General features: G+C 41.8%; 1 protein-coding gene across 1 annotated transcript in view; it reads left to right on the forward strand.

Moving 5' to 3' along the window:
- The first annotated feature begins 10,501 nt into the window (after positions 1 to 10,501).
- The window catches only part of LOC307162001 (cerebellin-1-like), a 35,963-nt gene continuing 26,231 nt past the window's right edge, over positions 10,502 to 20,233 (forward strand). The window contains exon 1 of the mRNA XM_079877037.1: positions 10,502 to 10,822. Within this exon, the coding sequence (XP_079733163.1) occupies positions 10,624 to 10,822 (199 nt within the window). The 5' untranslated portion in view covers positions 10,502 to 10,623. The remainder of the gene's footprint in view (positions 10,823 to 20,233) is intronic.

Raw genomic sequence — 20,233 nt, forward strand, 5'->3', positions numbered from 1 at the left:
GTTACATGCTTTTGATATTAAATTCATTGAAGGCATTCCACAGAAATTGGATGATGACTCATTATTCCCTCCTGGTAAAAGATCGCTCCTTATCTTGGACGACGTTATGAGTCAAGCTGCTTCTAACGGAGAAGTCGAGAAGATTTTTACACAATACATACATCACAATAAGATTAGCTGTTTGCTATTAATACAGAATCTGTTTTTCCAGGGTAAATCTACCAGAACAATAGGTCTTAATACAAATTATTTAATAATATTTAAAAACCCTCGCGATAAGCAGCAGATTGGTATTTTGGGACGGCAGATGTACCCAGGGAATACAAAGTTTTTTATCGAAGCGTACCAGGATGCAACTGAACGCCCTTACAGCTACTTGTTAATAGATTATAAACCACAGACCCCTGAAAAATTCCGGCTCAGAACGGATTTACTGTCAGACTATCCGGTGGTGTACGTCCAGAAGTAACAATGAGCACGAGGCTTTCCAGAAATCTCTACCTCTTAAAGTTATTATACAAGAGCTCACCCAAGCAGCGACGTGTTATTCTGCAATCTTCACCCGACGAGTTAATATTGGCTCTATGTGAAGTGGCTCTCAATATTCTTCATGGCAAGATCCCCCTAACTGTGAAACAGCACGGGACTTTAAAAAGAAGGAAAAAGGAGATAAAGTACGTTGCTAATAAAAAGATTAATATCAGCAGGAAGAGACGTATGATTAATCAAAAAGGGGGTTTTCTACTTCCCCTTCTCAGTGTAGCGCTTCCTTTCATAACCAGTCTCATAACTAGAAACTGAATCTGAAGAGAAAAATGCAACATGCCGAGAAATTGTATCTCGTGCCAAAACATCAGCTGGATAGACTAAGGACTGCACCGCCTCGTGAAAATATTCATACGGTTGTGGAGAATGACTTGGATTCATCTATTAGAGATATACTGCAGAGGCATGACTTAAACACTTACGAAAAATCCAAGCTCTACACAAATGTTGGAAAGTAACACTCTAACTCTTACATTACCGGAACACGAGACGCCTCTCCCCTCCCACACCCTCGATGTTAGGAATGATGACGTCAGTGATGACGCAGTCGTCTCAGAAGTTTTAAACAATATTCCTCAGAGAAGCTTAAAAAATGTAAAATATATTATGGATAAAATGTCCAAAGCCAAACACGTGTCTTCATGGACAGTTGATGGAGAATTTGTTTATAAAGGGAGAATCATTCCAGGGTCCCATATATTTGATCTGGTAAAGAGTGTAACTTCACCGCAGATGATGCAAGACAACCGACGACCTGTAGGGTGGTATGAGTTTCTGGATGCATTTGCGGGATTAAAGATTCCTTATTCGACTGTAACCAATCATAATGTAAGACGGATGATTGAATCGTTTAAAAGAAAAACACATGCGGATGACTTTGGTACTGTACCTACTAAGTCTTTGAAAAAACGGCACACACACACACATGCACACGACTCTGATGAAAACGTATTTAACTCACCCACTGTAGATGCGAAACAATGGATGGATTTTTAACAATTATATGTAATGGCATAGCTATGTGTTTTTTGTTTGTTTTTTACAAAATATTATCATGCGGGGGGTTTTGTATCTGTGTTTTATTTTTTAAATTATGTATGTCATTGTACAACATATTGTGTTATTGTTTTTGATGTCAAATAAAAGAAAGAAAACGAAATTATTCATCTGTTTACAACTCGTTTATTCATTACATATTCTTTATTTATTCGTTACACAAGGATTAATAAGACTGGAACATTTTACCAGACTGTACACACTGGATACATTTAAATATTTTACTATCACAGACCGTGGGTTTCAATTTTTTCACAAAAAGAGACACCATAGTATCATTTCTTAATAGATTATCGTTATGGTAAAATTTCATTATATCCTCATACTCAACACCCCGTGAAATATGATACAGAAAAAAGACACAATGCTGTCCACAGGTGACTGATGTAAAATCTTGAACTTGTCTGGTAGAATGATGAACTTGTGTAGAATTGTTTTTTAGAAAGTCGAGAATGGATGGAGGAAAAAAATCTGAATCCGGAGGATTCCCGAAGCTGTCAAAAAAACACCCGAGCCCATTTCGATCCATGTACATAGCTAACCAGTGGCGTCCCGGTTCGTCCGATCGATCCGTATTACAAATTAATAGAGCTGGGACGTCTATCAATGGTTCTTTGGGAAGATGGTCGGAAGGGAGTACTCCTAAAAAATTTATATTACACGCGATGTTATCCATAATTTCCGTTAGCTCCACAGTGTTCATTTCAAACTCTTCAGTAGTGTTCTGCCAACACCTGCCTCCGATTTGATATTTCAAGAAGAGAATCGTAGGTAGCATAAATTAAAATGTTTACTGTGTTTTGTAGAGGCTCTCTAAAACGTGCTTCTAACCTAATATTCCCTGATCTAATCAGCGAAACATGCTGCGAACACTCTTCATCCGGAGTAAGGTTATAGGCAAACAGTGTGTAGCCGTTGAGAAAATCCTCCCTGTCTATAGCGAGAGACTGGTTCTTCAGATGTCTCCCCGTGGCGGTAACCAGCTGATAATATTCTCTTACAGCATTTCCTAAATTAAATTGTGGCTGAAACGGACGATTTGGGATGTGTGCGCCGTCAGAGGTGAGATTTAAATATTCAAGATTAAAGTGTTTGAACGCAAATGGGTTTTTATCGTATGCGCCAGTGAAAGCATCATTATCGGTCATTGCTATAATGATGGATTTTGGTAAAGTCCCGAGGAAGAGATTTTCATGGTTTGAGACGCGTGCACCTGCTGGTATAGAAAAGTTTTTCACGCATACCCTGTCGAAAGGGTACTTTGCTGTGGCCGACAATAGTGCTTGGGCGTGTCCTAAACGGAGAGAGGGTGAGACAGACACTCTTTTGATAAAGAGAGAAGCGGAGATTATTTTTAGTTTATAATCGATCGCATCCCCGCGCATAAGACAGAATTCATCTTTTGCTCTAGTTAAACGAATCCGAATATCTACACCGTTCAACAGTAATTTTGGCTGAAAAAATATATCGCTGTGTATCGGAGCCAGTAGCTCGACAACATTGCTCCCGTCTGTAAACGCAGCTCTTTTTGTCAGTCCTGCATTCGCACCTGCCGGATCTGTAGTGTCCATATGACCAGCAGTGTCTTTGTAAAACAATCCTGCTGAAAAGTTATTCTCTAGGGTGTCTTTTCCATAATTAATGAGCATCTCCAAAATACACCTGTACGGATACGTGCTGGACGATTGTGACACTAGCCGATCTCCTAGAGACACATCCACTTGCGAGAAGATCGTCGAAGCCGGGTAATTAATCAGACCCACCGGAGCTCCTTCCGGCACATCATCTCCGTTTGGGAGAGTTATTTTCACACGAGTATATAATAATGTGTTATTCAGATCAGTGTAATCTTCACCAGTCCCTGCGATGAAAAATTCAATCGGGGAAGCATCATTAACCTGTTAAGCTGCAACGCCACTTTTGAAAAATCCCCAGAAATGACATACCCAAACTAAAACAGATACAGTTCATGAACCCTTTGTACTAAAAGCACAAGTATGATCTCGTTTGAAAGCTGACACCTGGCAGTTTATTGTAAATGTAGAATTAATTATTGTCGTAATGAGAAAAATTGTTATAAATAGCTTCAAAGTTTTGTAAAGTTATTAGAAATTATTTTTTATGAAACATCCTCATGAAAATAAAATTGAAATTGGCACTGTAGCAATCTAGAAATGCACTACAGCTAAAGCCACATGTCTAAACATTTTATGTTTAAAATCTGAAGATAATAAGCCCAAAACTCTGTATTTAGTTAAATGTTTTTCAAGACCATGTCATGTGACTAACAGTTAGGGCTAGCTAGCATGTTAGCTTAGCACACCATCAATACACGACAATATATGAGATTAAAACCATATTTATGCTCAAAACGTACTTTATAACTCAAGCCGAATGTTTTAAATAATCTTCTGTGATCTAATTTAGCTTCAGATAAAAAAATCAGACAGAAAATATATTATTTGATAGTATTATGCACAATGATGAAGTCTATATAGATTAGCATTACATTATAAATATAATCTATTATTATAAAAATACCTGGCATGGCTTGAAGAACACAGGCAAATCAGATATCATTGCAATCATGTTTATTGTCTTCAAAACATCTTTTATCTGCATGATTACAGCCGATCTCTGTTAGCTGTGTGTGTGCTCGAGGCTTCCTGGAATGTCACATGATCATGGCTCTTCTTCATGTGCCATATATGGACTATATTACTGTGCATATAGCGCCCTCAGGCTATTGGTATGAATTGAAAACACTGTGAATTAGAATACCAAACGCTCATAAAGATTACATTGACGCATTTGGGTATAAATTCAATAAATATTATTCCTGTCTATAGAAATATGATGTGAATCTAAAAGAATCTATCAATATTTCTCGAAATCTGCACATTTTTGAGCTAAAGCCCTGAGGGACGTTGTTTTGTGTATCGCTGTCATGACGACAGCACGGGAGTTTTTTATGAATGGGAGCGGCTGACGCGCATAATTCATATTAAAGGTATCGACTCATTTTTTCATTTCATAACTCCTGACACAAATTAAGACATAACTGTCACTATGAGTTTCTCAGAATACAATAGTGGTCAAATACTGAAACTTGAGTCTTATATCTTTTTAATGATGTATAGTTTGTCAAGGTATAACATTAAATCTGATAGTAATTTTGAATTAAATAAATAAAAAACGCTTCAGTGCGCCGACGCACTGGTGAAGCTTAACAGGTTAATCGCTGACACGGGTGGGATTTCCACATAAGTGTTTTTCTCAATAGCTGTTTGCGTTAAAGGAAGTGTAAAAATATCCAGTTCGGATTTGATACACTCGTCTGACATTGCATGAATCAATGACATGATTTAGAAGATAGTGTTGCTTCGTCTTTTCAAACTTGTAGATCTTTTTACAAGTTTCGTCCGGCTTCTTCGTCTGCTTTTTGCAACTGCGCGTTTCTTAGTGACGCGTGTACTCTTCTTTACGCTGTGACCACGCCCCCTCTTCATACGGGTCCCTGGAGGCTTCAGCCCCCTGCGCATGACCATAAGACCGTGACCGCTCTGTCCCTCGGTGTTATCATTATTATTAAATGATTTTGACAAGGCACTGGTAACTACATCACTTACTATATTTTTTGCTGCAGCTTTTATGTGTGGCTTTGCTATACTGAAACCCCTTCTTAGAAACGGTATTGCCATACGATATAATCCACGAAATAGGCCCCCGATCCCTGATGCAAAACCGGCACCATACATAACACCGCTTCCGGCATAGCCCGGCATCCCATGTCCTGTTTGGGCCTGATAATATGATATGTAACGGTGGGGGTCGTCCTGGTACGGTGTGAGATAAGCCATTTTTAAAACAAATGTTTTCTCACTGGTCTAAAGTGCAGCTTCGTCACAACTTTTCCGTAGGTGAATCGCACGTCTTTATTCTGGTCGTCTTTAATTTCGATCCCAATGTCTGAGATGTTGTTTTTATTAAGACGGACGTAATGAGACTTGTCGTACCTGACACTGACTGCTTTGTTAGTGGTCGGTTCAATATGTATCGTCTCTAATAATGGAACATACGCGTCACCGACTGCTTGATATTCTATTATATCTATGTATACAAATAGAGTGTAAAATCCTCCACTTATATCGGCCTGGTATGGAGCGTATGTGTTCACGTCTTTGTGTTCATCCGTACTGCTTACATTTTCTATAGGAACACCTGGTTTTAATCCTAGAATGACGGCGAGTTTTCCGTAAAACGTTAGCGATGCTCTCTGAGCTGCTTTCAGAAATATCTTATTCTTTATATGATCGTAGCCTAGCTGCACCCGTGGTGGAAGAGTTGCGTTTATTTCCTTGAGTAATACTGAAATATCCTCAAAATAGCCATGTTTTATATTATTATGATTCGTAGATATTTTTAGGGCTTTCCGGAAAGTTTGAATATTAAGATCCCCACGCACTTTACTACGTTCATCGCTGTTCAAACATTGATCGCATTCAATAATAAAAGCAGAGTCTTCCTCGTTGAAAGTGTGCCAAGTTTTTGGATAGTGAAACTCAACCAACGCCACTTCCCATAATCCTTTTAAATGTATAGCCCTTGCCAATCTAGTTCTGTAATTAGATATGCGATTCTCGGGGTATACATTTGCAGATGCATTGCACGGGAGCGTGACGTAGAACCCCTCCTCCTCAGACATGTTAGATGTTTTTGGATAAATGGCATCGTCTGTGGCTTTCGCTACGGTTTTAAGGGAGATTGTAGATCAATCATCTGTTTTTCAGGAATCCAACTATTGAATTTTGAAGGCCATCCAAGCCATTTCACCAGAACGTACATGGCTTTTCCGCGTCGTTGTTTATCCAAAATTTTTTCGACCTTAAACGATTTATCATCACTCACAATAATTTTTTGGAGTTCTTGCTCATAAAAACAACCATCTACTAATTCACCATCATAGTCCTGTATCCTGTATACGACTGGATTTCGGGGTATACACGCACTTATAGTAAAGTATTCTTCGGTATAATTCTGTTCATAGCCTTTGGCAAATATATTCCGGACTTTAGACACCCTGACGATATCTCCTACGGCAAATTTAAAGACTGGTGTCTCTTTACGCATTTTTCCGTATAAATTATTAAACACCACAGTTTCATTTTCTTTATTCACATCCAACGGTCGCATTTTAATGGATTTGTGATAACTAGAATTATACGCTTCTGTCAGATCTTGCAATACATCACAGTAGCGTTTGGAATTCACAGCTGTTAAATACCTCCACATTCGTCCTTTTAAAGTTCTATTAAATCTTTCAACTACACTCGCTTTTAAATCACTTGCTGTTGCAAAATGGTGTATGTTATATTTTTTTGTCAACTGTTGAAAATGCTTATTGAAAAACTCTGTACCCTTATCTGTCTGCAACTTTACAGGTACACGTCCTTCTCTCAAAATAGACAAAAAAGCTTTAACTACTTCCGGTCCCGTTTTATTTTTCAATACCCTTGTCCACGCGTACTTGCTAAAAACGTCTATAACGGTAATTATAAACTTGATATTGTCGTTCTCTTTCGAGTATACAGACATATCAACTAGATCTGCTTGGAACTGCTGGTCTATCCCATACACCACTACACGGTTCCGCTTATAATTTATTGGTGCAGTTCGATGGAGAGTGTATGTGTCTTGGCTGGACAGCCAATCACTCACGTCTTTATCAGATAATCTTACACCGTATTCCTGTAACACAGCCTGTTTTAATCTGTTTTTACCCCCCAAAGCACCAGAATTCGCTGGGTCATAGTAGATTTTTTTCATTAGTTCAGACATGTCGTCGCTGTGAGTTTTCAGACAATAATGAGCCAAGTTACAATGTTGTTGCGTTTTTATTTACAAGCATATATCAACAAACATTTTTTATATATTTGTTTTATTTCAGAATAGAAAAAGTACAGGGTTAAAAACAAACACGGATGAATTATATATCATCCAAACATCAAAATAAATTTTAGACACATTTCAAAATTTCTCTCCAGTATGTGTTCGACTAAAAAATCAATAATATTACATACATCTGGGTTTTCACTACTTAACAAACTGCAGACATCAGTTACATACGTACAAATACACAATATATTTCCTATTCTAAGAGAGTTCTGGTCGTCAGACATTAGATTGAGAATGTTTTTGATAACCCCAGAGGGTGTGGTCTCGCAGGTTACAGACATGTTTATCATATGATTCCATTCATCCGATAATCCCCGTACGCCGTTCATTAATTCCATTAGTCGTTTTTCATCCGGAGTTATGTTGGTATTTGTAGTCCAATTATTCCGGATAATCTTGTGGAGCAGGTTAGATATTCCACATTTAACACGTGATTTAAAGAAATATTTTGTAATCCAAGAGGTTGAGCAGAAGTTTCCCATTTTCAAACGCGAGTGATCTCCGGATCTTCAGCCACGGCGAGTTTCCATTTATCCACAGCCGTGTAAATTATTTCCTCGCATGATTCGTCGATCAATTTTTCACGAATTACAGATAATTGTTCGACAATGTACATCTCATCTCTGAGGTCAAACAAAATTGCCTCAACAGCTCCCTGGATCCTCTGTAGATGTGGGCTGCCTCCGTACTGACTCAAGGCCTGTGCTAATATGTTTTTCAACTCAGGTGTGAGGAGTTTCAGTCTGATATCTTCAAAACATCCATAGAAATAATATGCAGTAGGTTCGAACAAGCAGCTGTGTCTTGTTTGCGATGGGTGATCCACAGTACAGCCGTCGCAATTCTTTTTCATCCGTTTGTCGATCAAAAACTCCAAAATGACAGCCAAAATAGCCTTGATAATCCGGTGACCTGTATCCCCGAGACATCCGTCCGTCTCATCGACAGTTGTGCCATGGGCCTCGGCGACTGCGGCAGGTGTTGCAACTCCATAGCTTGTGAGAAACGCCAGATTGTGATATCCAAGATCTGTACAAAATTTATTTAGCCATTCGATGCTTTTCTGCGGATATCCATTTGCTGCATCCGGTAATCCATTTGGTATGTATCCGTCAGTAGTTCCCAGGGGTTGGAATGATGATGAAGAAGAGTCAGTTCCTTGAGACATGATGCGTGAATGAGGTAAGCTTTCAAGAGGAGTGTGTTTTAATGTTTGTAGATCGTAGGCGGGGCTATATGAACGACCCTCCTACTGTCCTGTGCGAAGCGTGGGAACTGTTTGTAGTCTTTTCCCACGCCTCTTCACCACCTGACGTGGGAGTGTCTTGGTGTGGGAGGAGTCTAGGGGCGGAGCCTACGTCCGGGTCCTGTGCAACGGTAGCTATTGTCAGTCTTGACTCTTTTCTCCCGTGTTCGGACGTGTTTCATTGAGCTCCCAGGAGACTACTTTACACAAGGGAATCTTTTTACACATCTTTAAACTTTGGAGATCGCTGAGTTGGATAATCTTTGTTCTTCTTTCAACAAACGGAATTGTAAAAACGTAAGTCAGTTTTTTAAATGTACGTATGTGTTTACGCGTTTGATATGTTTTAATATTTGTTTAATGTTTTAATACTAATACATTTTGATAGCTTTAAGATAATGCAATTTAAACTTTTTCATTAATGTTTTAACATTTTACAAATGTATGAACGCTAAAGACTTGTATTTTAACTTTATACAACGTTTTATACACCTTTAAACACTATGTAATTGTGAATGTACAACTTTTCTTCAAATGTATTAGAAAATAGAACTATTTGCTTGATATAATTTTAATACATGTTGTTTTAACGTTTTAATGCGGATCGTGGGAAAATTTTCCCACGGTCACGTGACCTGTTCAGAAGTGGGGCGGGGTGGGGATGTTTGTAGGGAAGGGTACCGTGGGAAAATTCCCACGGTCACGTGATCTGTCCGGAGGTGGGAGGGAGGGGGTAGAAGGGGGAGGGGCAAGCGTGGGAATATTCCCACAGTCAAAAAGGGGGCGGGGCAAGCGTGGGAATTTCCCACGGTCAAAAAGGGGGCGTGGCAAGCGTGGGAATTTCCCACGGTCAAAAAGGGGGCGTGGCTTAAGGGCAATAAATCACTCAAAGTGACATATGTTGCCCTATAACCTCTCTCTATTGTGTCTTATAAAAACATTACTGGTGTGCATCTTTTGTGCATCTTGAGTCAAAACAATGGCACTGACATATTTTAAGCATGAATTAATGCTTATTAGTGCACCCGTATTGTAAAGTGTTACCAAAAAATACTATGACTTCTTGTGTTTGTTTGCTTGTTTTTTTTTTTTTTTTTTGTTTTTTTTTTTAATGATATTTGTATTTTGTAATTTAATTTTTGCCATGAAAATAGCCTTAGATGCTGACATGGCATTAAATAAAACAATCTATCTATCTATCTAAAGCACATGTAAAGTAGTTGATTATAATTTATCTGTAGTGTTATTTGATATTACATGTAAAACAAGTTTATTTTTGATGTTTTTAGAATATCATATAATATTATATACAGTGAATTCTGAAAGTAAAAAGTGGGATTATGAACAAAATAAGTTGAGACAAAGATCTATGGAAATACCCTTTGATAAAACCCAAGAATGTGCACTTTTTATTACTTGTTAATTCTGTGATTACAAAAACTGAGAAATACAGAGAATGAAGCAAAAAAAAAAAACTTTTGCAGACATAATGGAATGTACATCTAGTATATGTTGTTCTGTTATTAAGTCCAAAGTTAAGTGTTTTGTACAGATTAAAGTTGCCCAGGCAAACATAAACAGCTTTAATCTGTCAATATTGCATCAATTTGTAAAACATTAAGCTAGCACAAATATAGTGCAACAGTATATTCTGAGAAACAGTCGTCATATGCTGTATTTTGTCTGACATTGGCTAAATTGTCCATCACGTGTGAATTACTGAAGATGACAGTATAAAAGCATCTGATTTGTAATATTCTGATAAATACATTCACATACAGCACACAGATCTCTGACACGCTTTAGCCAAAGCATTAAGAATGAGGTTAACAATAGCCGTTCTTCTGCTTCTGTGCAAATGTCTTATATTTGAACTGGTCACCTCTGAACTGAGTGATAACGATCAGCCGACTTGTCCTTTGAAAATCTGCACAGACGTCCTGAAGGATCTCGGAGCCTCAGAGGCACGACTCAAAGCTCTTGAAGCTCAGATTGAGGAAATCAAAAAGGAGAGCAGAGGTGAGACTACTGTTTTTGAAGACCTATGTGCTGTAATACATTACATCGTCATTACAACATTACAACTTTAAACATTACATTGTCACAAGACAGTGTTTTAAAACCGTTACCTGAATACTGAAGGCTGAATCTCCTTTGGGACTCTTTTTACACAATGCTGAACACACTTGTTTTCAACAATTACAATAAATCCATTACAATAAATAACATAACTTCAACAACTGACAGACACACACATGGTATTAACAACTCACATGGTTTTATCATTGTAAAACATGTTTTTAAATTAAAAGAACACTGAAAAACAAAAAAAACAAAAAACATTTTGGAAAAGCGGCCACACATAAAAGTAGTTTATATGGGGAGTGTAAGAACAATGGGTCGTACATTAATATTAATATTAGCTCAAATGATCTATAGGGAATTTTAATAATTAATCATGAATATGATTAATATTTTGTATGTTACAGTTACATTAATTTATCGCAGCTGAACTAGATTGATATATGAACGATTACCATAACGGGTTATGGTTCGTCATTAATACATCAATTGTTCTTATTTCAGCTCGAAGTTATGGGATAACTTTAATGGAATTAATTTAGTTATCAAACAATCTGTTTGTCCAGCGAACAGATTGTACGTAAGATTAAATTAACTCTCAAGGAAAATTATCCTTCTTACAAACACGAGAAAGAGTATCTTTTCCAGGCCTTGAAAAGACACTCTCGGTGTTTGTAGACTAAAATTAGGTTACTTAAATCGTAGCCTACCAAGATAAAGCATATAGCTAAGATCGAACATTTCAGGGACTAAGTAACATGGGCAATTAAATCAGAGTCAGTCAAGGGCATATGGAATTTAATAATTGGACTAATATTACATCGAACTAAGGAATACAAGTTCTACAATTTACACGAGTAAATATGTATGTACAGGACACGTAAACAAAATACAAGACTAAACGGATAACAGATGAGAGAGGGAGAGGAAGGGAGAAAGTGAAACTAAAGTTTCAGGACGAGAGAGATCACCGAGATGATCTCAGCATGGCAAAAATCACAGACAGTAACCCGTAAGAGACAACAAAGAAATCACATTGTAAGTTCAATTCAATAATCGATACTTGCATGGCACATGGTTCTCTTTGTATTTGCTGAAGAAGAGCTCCTTTAAGAGCGGGGCATGTTTCCTCGTGTCTTCGGGGCGCGCAGTTTAAAGGTTCACTTTGAGTTGAAGTTGTCAGAAACATGATTCAGAGTTCGGTTCCCTTTGTGGAGGGAGTAACGAATATGAAAATAAAACTTAGTAAAGAAAATAAAACGGAGATGAGGACTTCCTAGGTCCCATGGAGCCAGGAATTTCCTCAGACGCAGTGCTCGTGCACGTCCTCAATGAAGAGGAGCGCGCGCCGCGGGATTTTCAACAGAGTCTTTTCCTTTGAGTTGAAGTTGTCGGCTGAAGTTCGAAGACGAAACAAAACTAAAAGACTTAAAGAAAATAAAATATAAAGCCCCCTAAACGGGAGCCATTGATGGTCTCCCTGATGAGGAGGGTTCGAACAAGCAGGAACAAACAAGACGAAAGAAAATACCGAACTCAACTGAACGGAACGCGGAGTGTAACCGCTTTTCTAGGGCACAGGAATTTCACTCCTCCCTGGGGCTTGAGCCAATTGGAATGCGAAATTCCAGGCGGGAGAAAAGTTCTTTGTCTCTGGGGCCACGCCCACTCGGATGAGTCATGAGGAGATGAGCTTTGAGCTGTTCGGCTCCCGAAATATGAAAAAGTGTAAAATAATGCACATTACTTCATTCTGCTATCGAAATTCGACTCTGTTAGATTGAGAGAATTTCAACGATATCACACACGTCATATGAAGATTAAGAAAATCAAGTTACATAAGATATGCATATTTACAAGCATTTTAAAGTTCGTTACATGTCTAGAAATAAGATTTACCCAAAATGTGTTGTACCCTATAGGGTACAAATGGATATGAAGCTTGAGGAACTAAACACGGTACACACCTGATTTGTCTAACCTTATTACCAAAGTTTACCAGAATACACAAACTACACCACGTAAAAGAAAAATTATGAGATGGGAAATTACCTCCATGTTTACATTTCTTCGGTGGTTATGCATATAGAAAATTTAGGATTTAAGTAGAAAATGTAGGATTTAAGTAGGAGTAAAGATTACCACGTTAATTCTGCTCCACTCCTAAAAACCCAGTTGACATTCCATTAGGCAATAAAACAGCAAAGTGGGGGGGAAGGCAATTGCCAGAGAATATTGTTGAACATTCTCTAACTAAAACACTATTGATTAAAGAATACATTTCAAAACCACACCTCTATTATAAAGCCAAACTAAATCACACATGCCTAATGCAATTGTACATAAATTAAAGTATATTCTATCCTAATTTAAACACAAAGGGATGTTTGTGTGTGTGTGTGTGTGTGTGTGTGTGTGTGTGTGTGTAGAAAGTTTCAAGTTTCGTTATCTCTCTGTGGTCCAGAGAGGGAAAGGGGGGGGGTTTGGAATCCAGAACTTATCCTCCAAGGTGCAATTTAGGTCGTAAAAGTCAATTTGTTCCAGTCTTTATGGAGCCTGGCGTATGATTTGTAATTTCGAAGTCAGGAGGTTACAAGCTCTGATAAGCTTAGCAAAGAACGTTTTGGGCAGGAATGTGCTTAGAAAACACAGAGAGTCCGAATTTGTTAATTCAGAATCAAACGAGCGAATGATTCAAATAGCCAATGTTGTTACATATTCCCCCTTTTCGTCTGATGAAGTCCCTGCATGGACATCATCGGACGACAATTATCACAATGGTCACATGGTAGGTGAATCATGACAGTCGTGTAGCAGGTGGATCATGACGGTAGGAAGGCAGGTGGTTCTTGGAGCTGAGGATTCAACTCGATGAGTTTCGGCGTGGTCTCTGACTTGACACCCCCTTTTCCGGGGATTCCGTCTGAAACCTTTGGACACAGCTTTCGTGAGCTTGGCTGTATCGCATCTCGTTGAGTCTTCTGTACAGGATGGAGGCCAACCTAGTGTTAGGGTGTGGCTGATTACCTGCAGAGGTGCACAGCCCAATGTCGGCGGCGGTCCCGGCTTGGACCGCAGATGAAGTGTTCAGAACAGGTCGTCGAGACAGTGCTCGGAGGGCTGTATTGACAGGAGCAGGGTCGGTGAGTTGGGACCCCCTTTTCTCAATCCAGAGTTCCAGTCCTGGATTCAAGGTGAAGTTGAAGTTCTTGGAGGATGGGAGTTTCAGTGCTGTCTGGTACTCTTTGCTGGGAAGCTGGTACCATGTTAGGCCATCAAGGTGTAGGATGACACCTTTCAGTACTTGAAGTCCCATTTTCTGGTTGAGCATGTTGACACGGCTGGTTGTGTCATGCTGGTCGTGAGTGACAGTGGCGGTGTGCACAGGTGCGTTAGCACGCCACCTTTCACCTGCTATCTCTGCTTGTGTGTGGGTGACTTTGCTGACCAGGGGGTGCAACCCGCAGATTTCTTCAGCGTTGTCTCTGAGTAAGGGTTTGCTAAGGCAGAGATAACAAATGTCTTTGGTCATAGTACACAGGTGTATGTTTGGAGCTGAGTACCGTTGTGTGTCGCCATCGTGGTAGGCCACCACGTCTGGAGGGCTTATCTTGAGGTGGGTGTTGTTTTCCCAAAACCTGACCTTGCAAATGTCTGTAAGTCTGTAGACTTGGCTTGACTCGATGATAGGCGGATTTAGGAGAAGGCCCACTTCTCTCTGCTCGGGATCGACGCAGAGTGAGATGGTGCTACCCAGAGAGTAGGCCAGGTGTTTTTGTAGAAAGTCAGCTGGCGTGTTGATAGCGGAAACCAGCACAGTTAGCATCAGGCTTAGTATCAGGTATGGTGGGATTACACCTGTGGCTATGCTGTCATTGGAGGAGCTAACCTCCCACAGCATGTCTGTCGTTGGCACTGTAACCAGCTGAGTCTGGACAAAGTCACTCTGTAAGACAGTAAACTGCGGCTTCATGGAGTTTGCGGTCTGGTTTGCTGCATTTACACTGGACACACCAATGTTAAACAGAGTTCTGGCAGCAGCTCCGGTTCTGAGCAATGCTCCCAGGAACTGGCTGGAGTGGTGGTTGGTGCTTAGGAGTCCCGATTGTGCAACAGTCACTTTCTCAAGTTGGTTGAACATGTGTTCGACCTTGGCCTCGGCGTGAGAGAGGGAGTCCTCTGTCCGTCGGACACTTTTCCAGATGTATTGGGCTACGGAGCTGGGGTGGTGTGCTCTGTAGACCGGGCGGGGCTGGATGAGTCGAACATGCACTTGCTGGGGGTAGGTCCTGCCGTCGGAGATCTGGAGTCTCGGTCGTTCTCTTGGTGGCAGCTGTCCTCTGGTTGGCTGACAGTACAGCATGGCGAACCACAGCAGCAACCTGGTACAGACAACAGGGAGAGAGAGAGAGAAAGGGGAGGACGAAGCCAGCAAGGGTTGTCTTTGATTGGACAGGGCAGTCTTTTTACTTTGTGGGCGGCGACTGGGTTTAGTTCGCCTTGGCCCATGTTTTGCCACATCTTGCTGCCGGCTTGTCGCTTGCTTCAGTGTCTCGTCAGTGTCTCTGGTGTCGCGGTGTGCAGCACATGATGCGTTATAGACGAACATTAGCAGTTTATCCCCCTTTGTGCGCCGTGGCATTATAAGCCTTGGCATTGTGATGTCAATCGGTGCACAACTCATAATGTTGTTCTGTACGCGCAGCATGTGCGTTGTGTTATGCAGTGGTCTGAGACACTGGTTGTCAGTGAGGTCAGACGGCACGTTAAGGTGGATAAGGAAAGTCTTTATGTAGGTGACAGAAGCCGGAATGTCCGGTATGTTTGTCTTTGTAAACAGCGGAGCCAGCGTAAGCGGCTCTGAGGTAGGCAGTGTAGCTTTTAAAGTTCTTATGCTGTGTGTAATCTTTTCAACCTTGAGGGTGGGTGGGTGGGTTGAAAGTGACCACAGCTTGTTGTTTAATGCACCAGGCTTGGCACTGGCTTGAATGAGGTCATGTCGCTGCAGGTCAGTCATGACATTGAGGCAGCAAGTGTCAAAGTCTTTGGTGGGCTGTAAGGTGCAGGGTAGCGGATTCGAACCTTCAGTTGGTGCTGAGTCTGTGTCTTGCTGGCTGGCTGTGGGAGTTCCCATGAACTCTGTGACCTTTGTGACCTGACCGTCTGGCTGTGACTGGAGGGGGCAAAGTTCTCGTACTTGAGCCCAGACTTTGAGCTGTTTCAAGTCCAGTAACGGTTCAAAACGATCTAGAAGGTCTCTGCCGATGAGGAACGGAAAAGTGTCCATTTTTGAGATGAACACGGGATGGACTAGACTCAAAGGACCAATCGTCAGGTGAATGTGGGCTACCTGTTCGAGCCGGATGTCATGTTGACTGTATGACTGTACGTTCAGTTCACAAGTTTGAGGTGTAAGAGTTTGATCTCGTCTCTTAGCTTCAAATTGGAGTCTCTTGAAAAGTTGATTTGAGATCACCGTAATGTCTGATCCTGTGTCGATCAGGGCTTCCATGCTCACTTCCTCTTCCAACGTGATGTTCAGGTAGAGTTTTTGGGCCACCCCCTTTTTGATTAGGTTGCCCAGGAATGTTGGCATGGCAGGTGTGACGGTCGTTGGGTGGTTAGGACCGGTCTCGTGTAGCTTGCTGTGGAGGCAGTTAGACAGAACAGCGTTTTCTGGTACCTTGGTATTTTGGTACCTGGTGTGAGGAGGTGTGCTGTTTCGTTCATGGTGTGCAGCTGTCAGCTGTGAAGCTTGTGTGATGCTGTCACGTTGTGATGTGACAGTTAGCTCTGTGGTCTGTGGATGATGAGCAGTGTTCGAGGTGCTTGGCTCAGTCAGATGGCGGACAGACGGTTTGGTTTCAGTTCTTATGCTTAGGCATAAGATGTCTGGCTCGTCCTTCTTGTCTTTCTTGCAACGTTTCTGGTGAAGAAGCTCTTTCAGCACCTTTAGGATCTCTGCTGTCTCAGACGTGGATGCACTGTGGTTATCTGATGTGAGCTCAGGCTTGAGCTTACCAGTGTCGTGTCGAGAGTGGTTCCACTCTCTGTCGGGGCTTGTTGTCCTGGGCGGTGGAGATTGGCTCTTCTTGGGTCGCCGGCCGGTTTCCCGGAATCTTTTAGAGCGCTCGCTCTGGTGCTTTGGACGAGCACCACCGCGATTGTGTTGCCCTCTGCTGGTTTGGAACGGTCGTGACTCTCTGTAAAAATGTCTGTGACTGTGGTGTTGTGGGACACCCTCTAAAGTCAGTTTTGAACAGTGTTCAGAGACAGAATAGATTGTGGGGTTTTTCACAGTCTTTTCAGAAATAGTCTTTTGCTTGGTGTAAGCTTTATGGGCTAGTTCTCGCAGCTGTTGTGTAGACATGCTACGTGGGCACACGGCCACACCCAAATGGTAACTTAAAGTGGGATGTAGGTTTCTGAGGAACAGAGTCTTAAAGTTGATGTCCTGTTCCATCCCGGGCTCATTCCGTGCTCCGAAGAAGACTTGTCGGAGTCGGTTGTAGTAGGTCTGGGGGTGTTCACGCCGACCTTGCTTGAGGTCTACAGCAGCGAAGAAACCTTGATCGGAGTCTGGATCAGAGAATTCACGGATCAAAGCTTGCCGTAATTGTTGGACGTCCGTTTTGACAGTCTGAGGTTGACGGTCTAGGAAGCTACGAACATCACTGCTAGCCGTTATTCTTAACAGATACAAATTGTCCCAAGCTGTCATGTTGGCGACAGTTTGCAAGTGAAAGTCGATGTCTTTTAAATAAGCATGAACGTCACGACCTTCTGCAGAATCTGGATCGAACATAGGAATGTTTCGAGCTAGCTTGTCAAGTTCTCGGGGGGTCGTGCCGTGGTTAGTGGCATGGGTTGTCTGAAGGGGTCCTCCCCCTTTTGCTGCTGACAGGTGTTCTGGAAAGCTGGCTGGTGATGTCTTGAGCCGTGGGCTTACATCTACCTTTTCAGCTCTGGGTTCTTGGCTGAAAGAATTGGAGTGGCGGGCCGGGAGAAACTCTGTGATGTGTGTTTCTCCGTTCCAGCTACTCTGCAGTCTGTAAGAATGTTTCAGCTCTCTGTGAACAATGTCAAGCTCGTCTTTGAGATCGTGTTTCTGCAGAGTAAGCTCGCTGATTTTAGCTCGGGCCGTTTGCAAATGTTTTTCGCAGGCCCTGGCTTTTGCTTCTGCTTCTTTTAGTTCAGTCTCGGCTCTCTCTAGGAGAGCGTCACTTTGTTGGAGTTTTTCGTCGAGTTCTTTTCTGGTTTCTCTCTCCAACTGTTCTCTTTGGTCGGTGTCGAGGCGCAGATCTTGCAGGGCATTTCGAAGTCTTTCTACTTCTTTCTGTAGTTCTGGATCTGTGGCGTCCTCTTTCTCGCGCTGGTTCTGGGTCTCGAGGAGGAGCTGATCTAGACGACTCTGGGTCCGGGCCTGGTCCTTCCAGGCCTCATCCGCTTGAAGCTTTAGCGTTGCGGCTTGCTGCTCCAGGTCGATGTTGCTCCGTTCGCTGAGCTGTGCCTGGGCGACGAGGAGGTGAGCTAGGGTCCCGGTGATCCTGGCGAGTTCTTTGTGGGTGTAACTCTGGCTAGGATCCTGTGCCATCAGCTGGTCCAGCTCAGTGTCCAGCTGCGTTTGGTTCAGATGCTGCAGGTCACTGGCTTCCTTGGGCAGGAAGGTGCTCGTTGTCGCTTTTAGCCATGTCGCTAAGTGCTCCCGACGGACCGCGGGACTGGATGCACGGGACATATTGGCTTCACTGTAGGCGAGAGAAGCACAGCACACACACAAAGAGACCAATGCAAGTTTGTTCTAAGGTTAAAGAGCTATACTCATACGGGCTATGCCGTTTATGAGAATTTTGGGCTAACTGATGCACAGTTAGACAGTTAGCGGAGCCAATTGACTTGGGTCGAAGGACCCGAACTAGAGATTTTGGCAGGCAGTAGCCTGGCGGGTCACGTGTTGTGACGCCGGCTCTGGTTGTCGCTCTACTTATTCAGTTTTCTTTGGTGGCTCTCACAGGTTACTGTCTTTAGGTGAACTGAAAGAAACAAATCACAACAAAACAAAGGATAGAAAAGATCAAAGTGAAACAAAACACTAGTGATGACTAGGTCTGGAATTAAATGAAACAGAACAGTAACACGGTACGTGTTAGAGAGGGTAACGAGACCTAAGCTATTACCACTGCTAGGGTTTAGGATAGGGCCAACAGGTGAGTGGGGCTATCGGGGCAGGAAGCCTAGGAAGAGGGTGTGGCTTGGAGAGGAAAGGTGGGTCAAAACACTTAAAATATATCCGGGGGAATATCTAATATTCTGGGGCTTATACTAAGAGAATGGGTTTTATCACATTTAGTTTACCTGATGTGAATTGAGGCCACTCAGGTGGAAACCAGTGGCTCGGTCAACCTCTCCGACGGTTCTCCAACACTTGACCGCAGTGCCCTCGGACAACCTCGTCTCTCGGTACCACGGTGTGCCCACTCAAACCACTTGCGACTTTTTGCACAAAGTGGCAAGCCAAGGTGTCAATCATCAGACGGCACGGAAAGATTGAGTTTTCCTCGGAACTCTCCTTTCGGAGTGGTCCTTTCAGCAGACCCCAGTTCGAGTGATTGTCTCAAAATTGCCTTGTGTGTCGCTGACGTTGACTTAACCTTTTGGCGGGCCAAATTGCTGATGTCGGGGTGGCGTGCCACAACCGGAGGTACGAGATTCGGAAGAGTCCGAGACACACAGCCAGTGCCAGGTAGCGTCGGACAGATGACCTCACTCGCGGAAACCAACCCGAGATGACCAACTCACCACAGTGCTCTAGTGAATGCCACCTATAAATACACAAAAGGATAAACAAGTGAAACTTAAAGTGAATTAAGGCTAGTTTGTTTAAACCAAATGGATTAATTATTTATGTGGCAATAAGAGTCAAAGGTTTTACTAAATAATTATAACAAAAGGAGATTATGATAACGTCACTTATCAAAATGACCTAACCCAAAAGAGAGAAGGAAAAGAATAACAGTAGAAATAAAATGATAGAAATTTTTTTTTTTTTTTAAATAAAATCAAATGAAATGACAGGATGAACCCAGGAGAAGAGGCAGGCCGCAGTAGTGGGTTTTCACCACAAGGGGGCGTGCTCCCTCTCTGTGCTCAACCTGGCAAACAGAAAACTTAATTCAAATCAAAAATTCAAAACTTGTTTAAATTAAAATTTAAAATAAGCATGTAAGGAAATGTAAAAATCAGAATATCTTATAATAATCCAGATACACTAAAGTATCAGTCCTATTTATAAAAATAATCAGGAGAGAAAGCCGATATAAGAGAGTGAAAGGAGGGAAACAGTGATGC

Source organism: Squalius cephalus (genome assembly GCF_949319135.1).
Source record: "Squalius cephalus genome assembly, chromosome: 1".
Taxonomy (NCBI): domain Eukaryota; kingdom Metazoa; phylum Chordata; class Actinopteri; order Cypriniformes; family Leuciscidae; genus Squalius; species Squalius cephalus.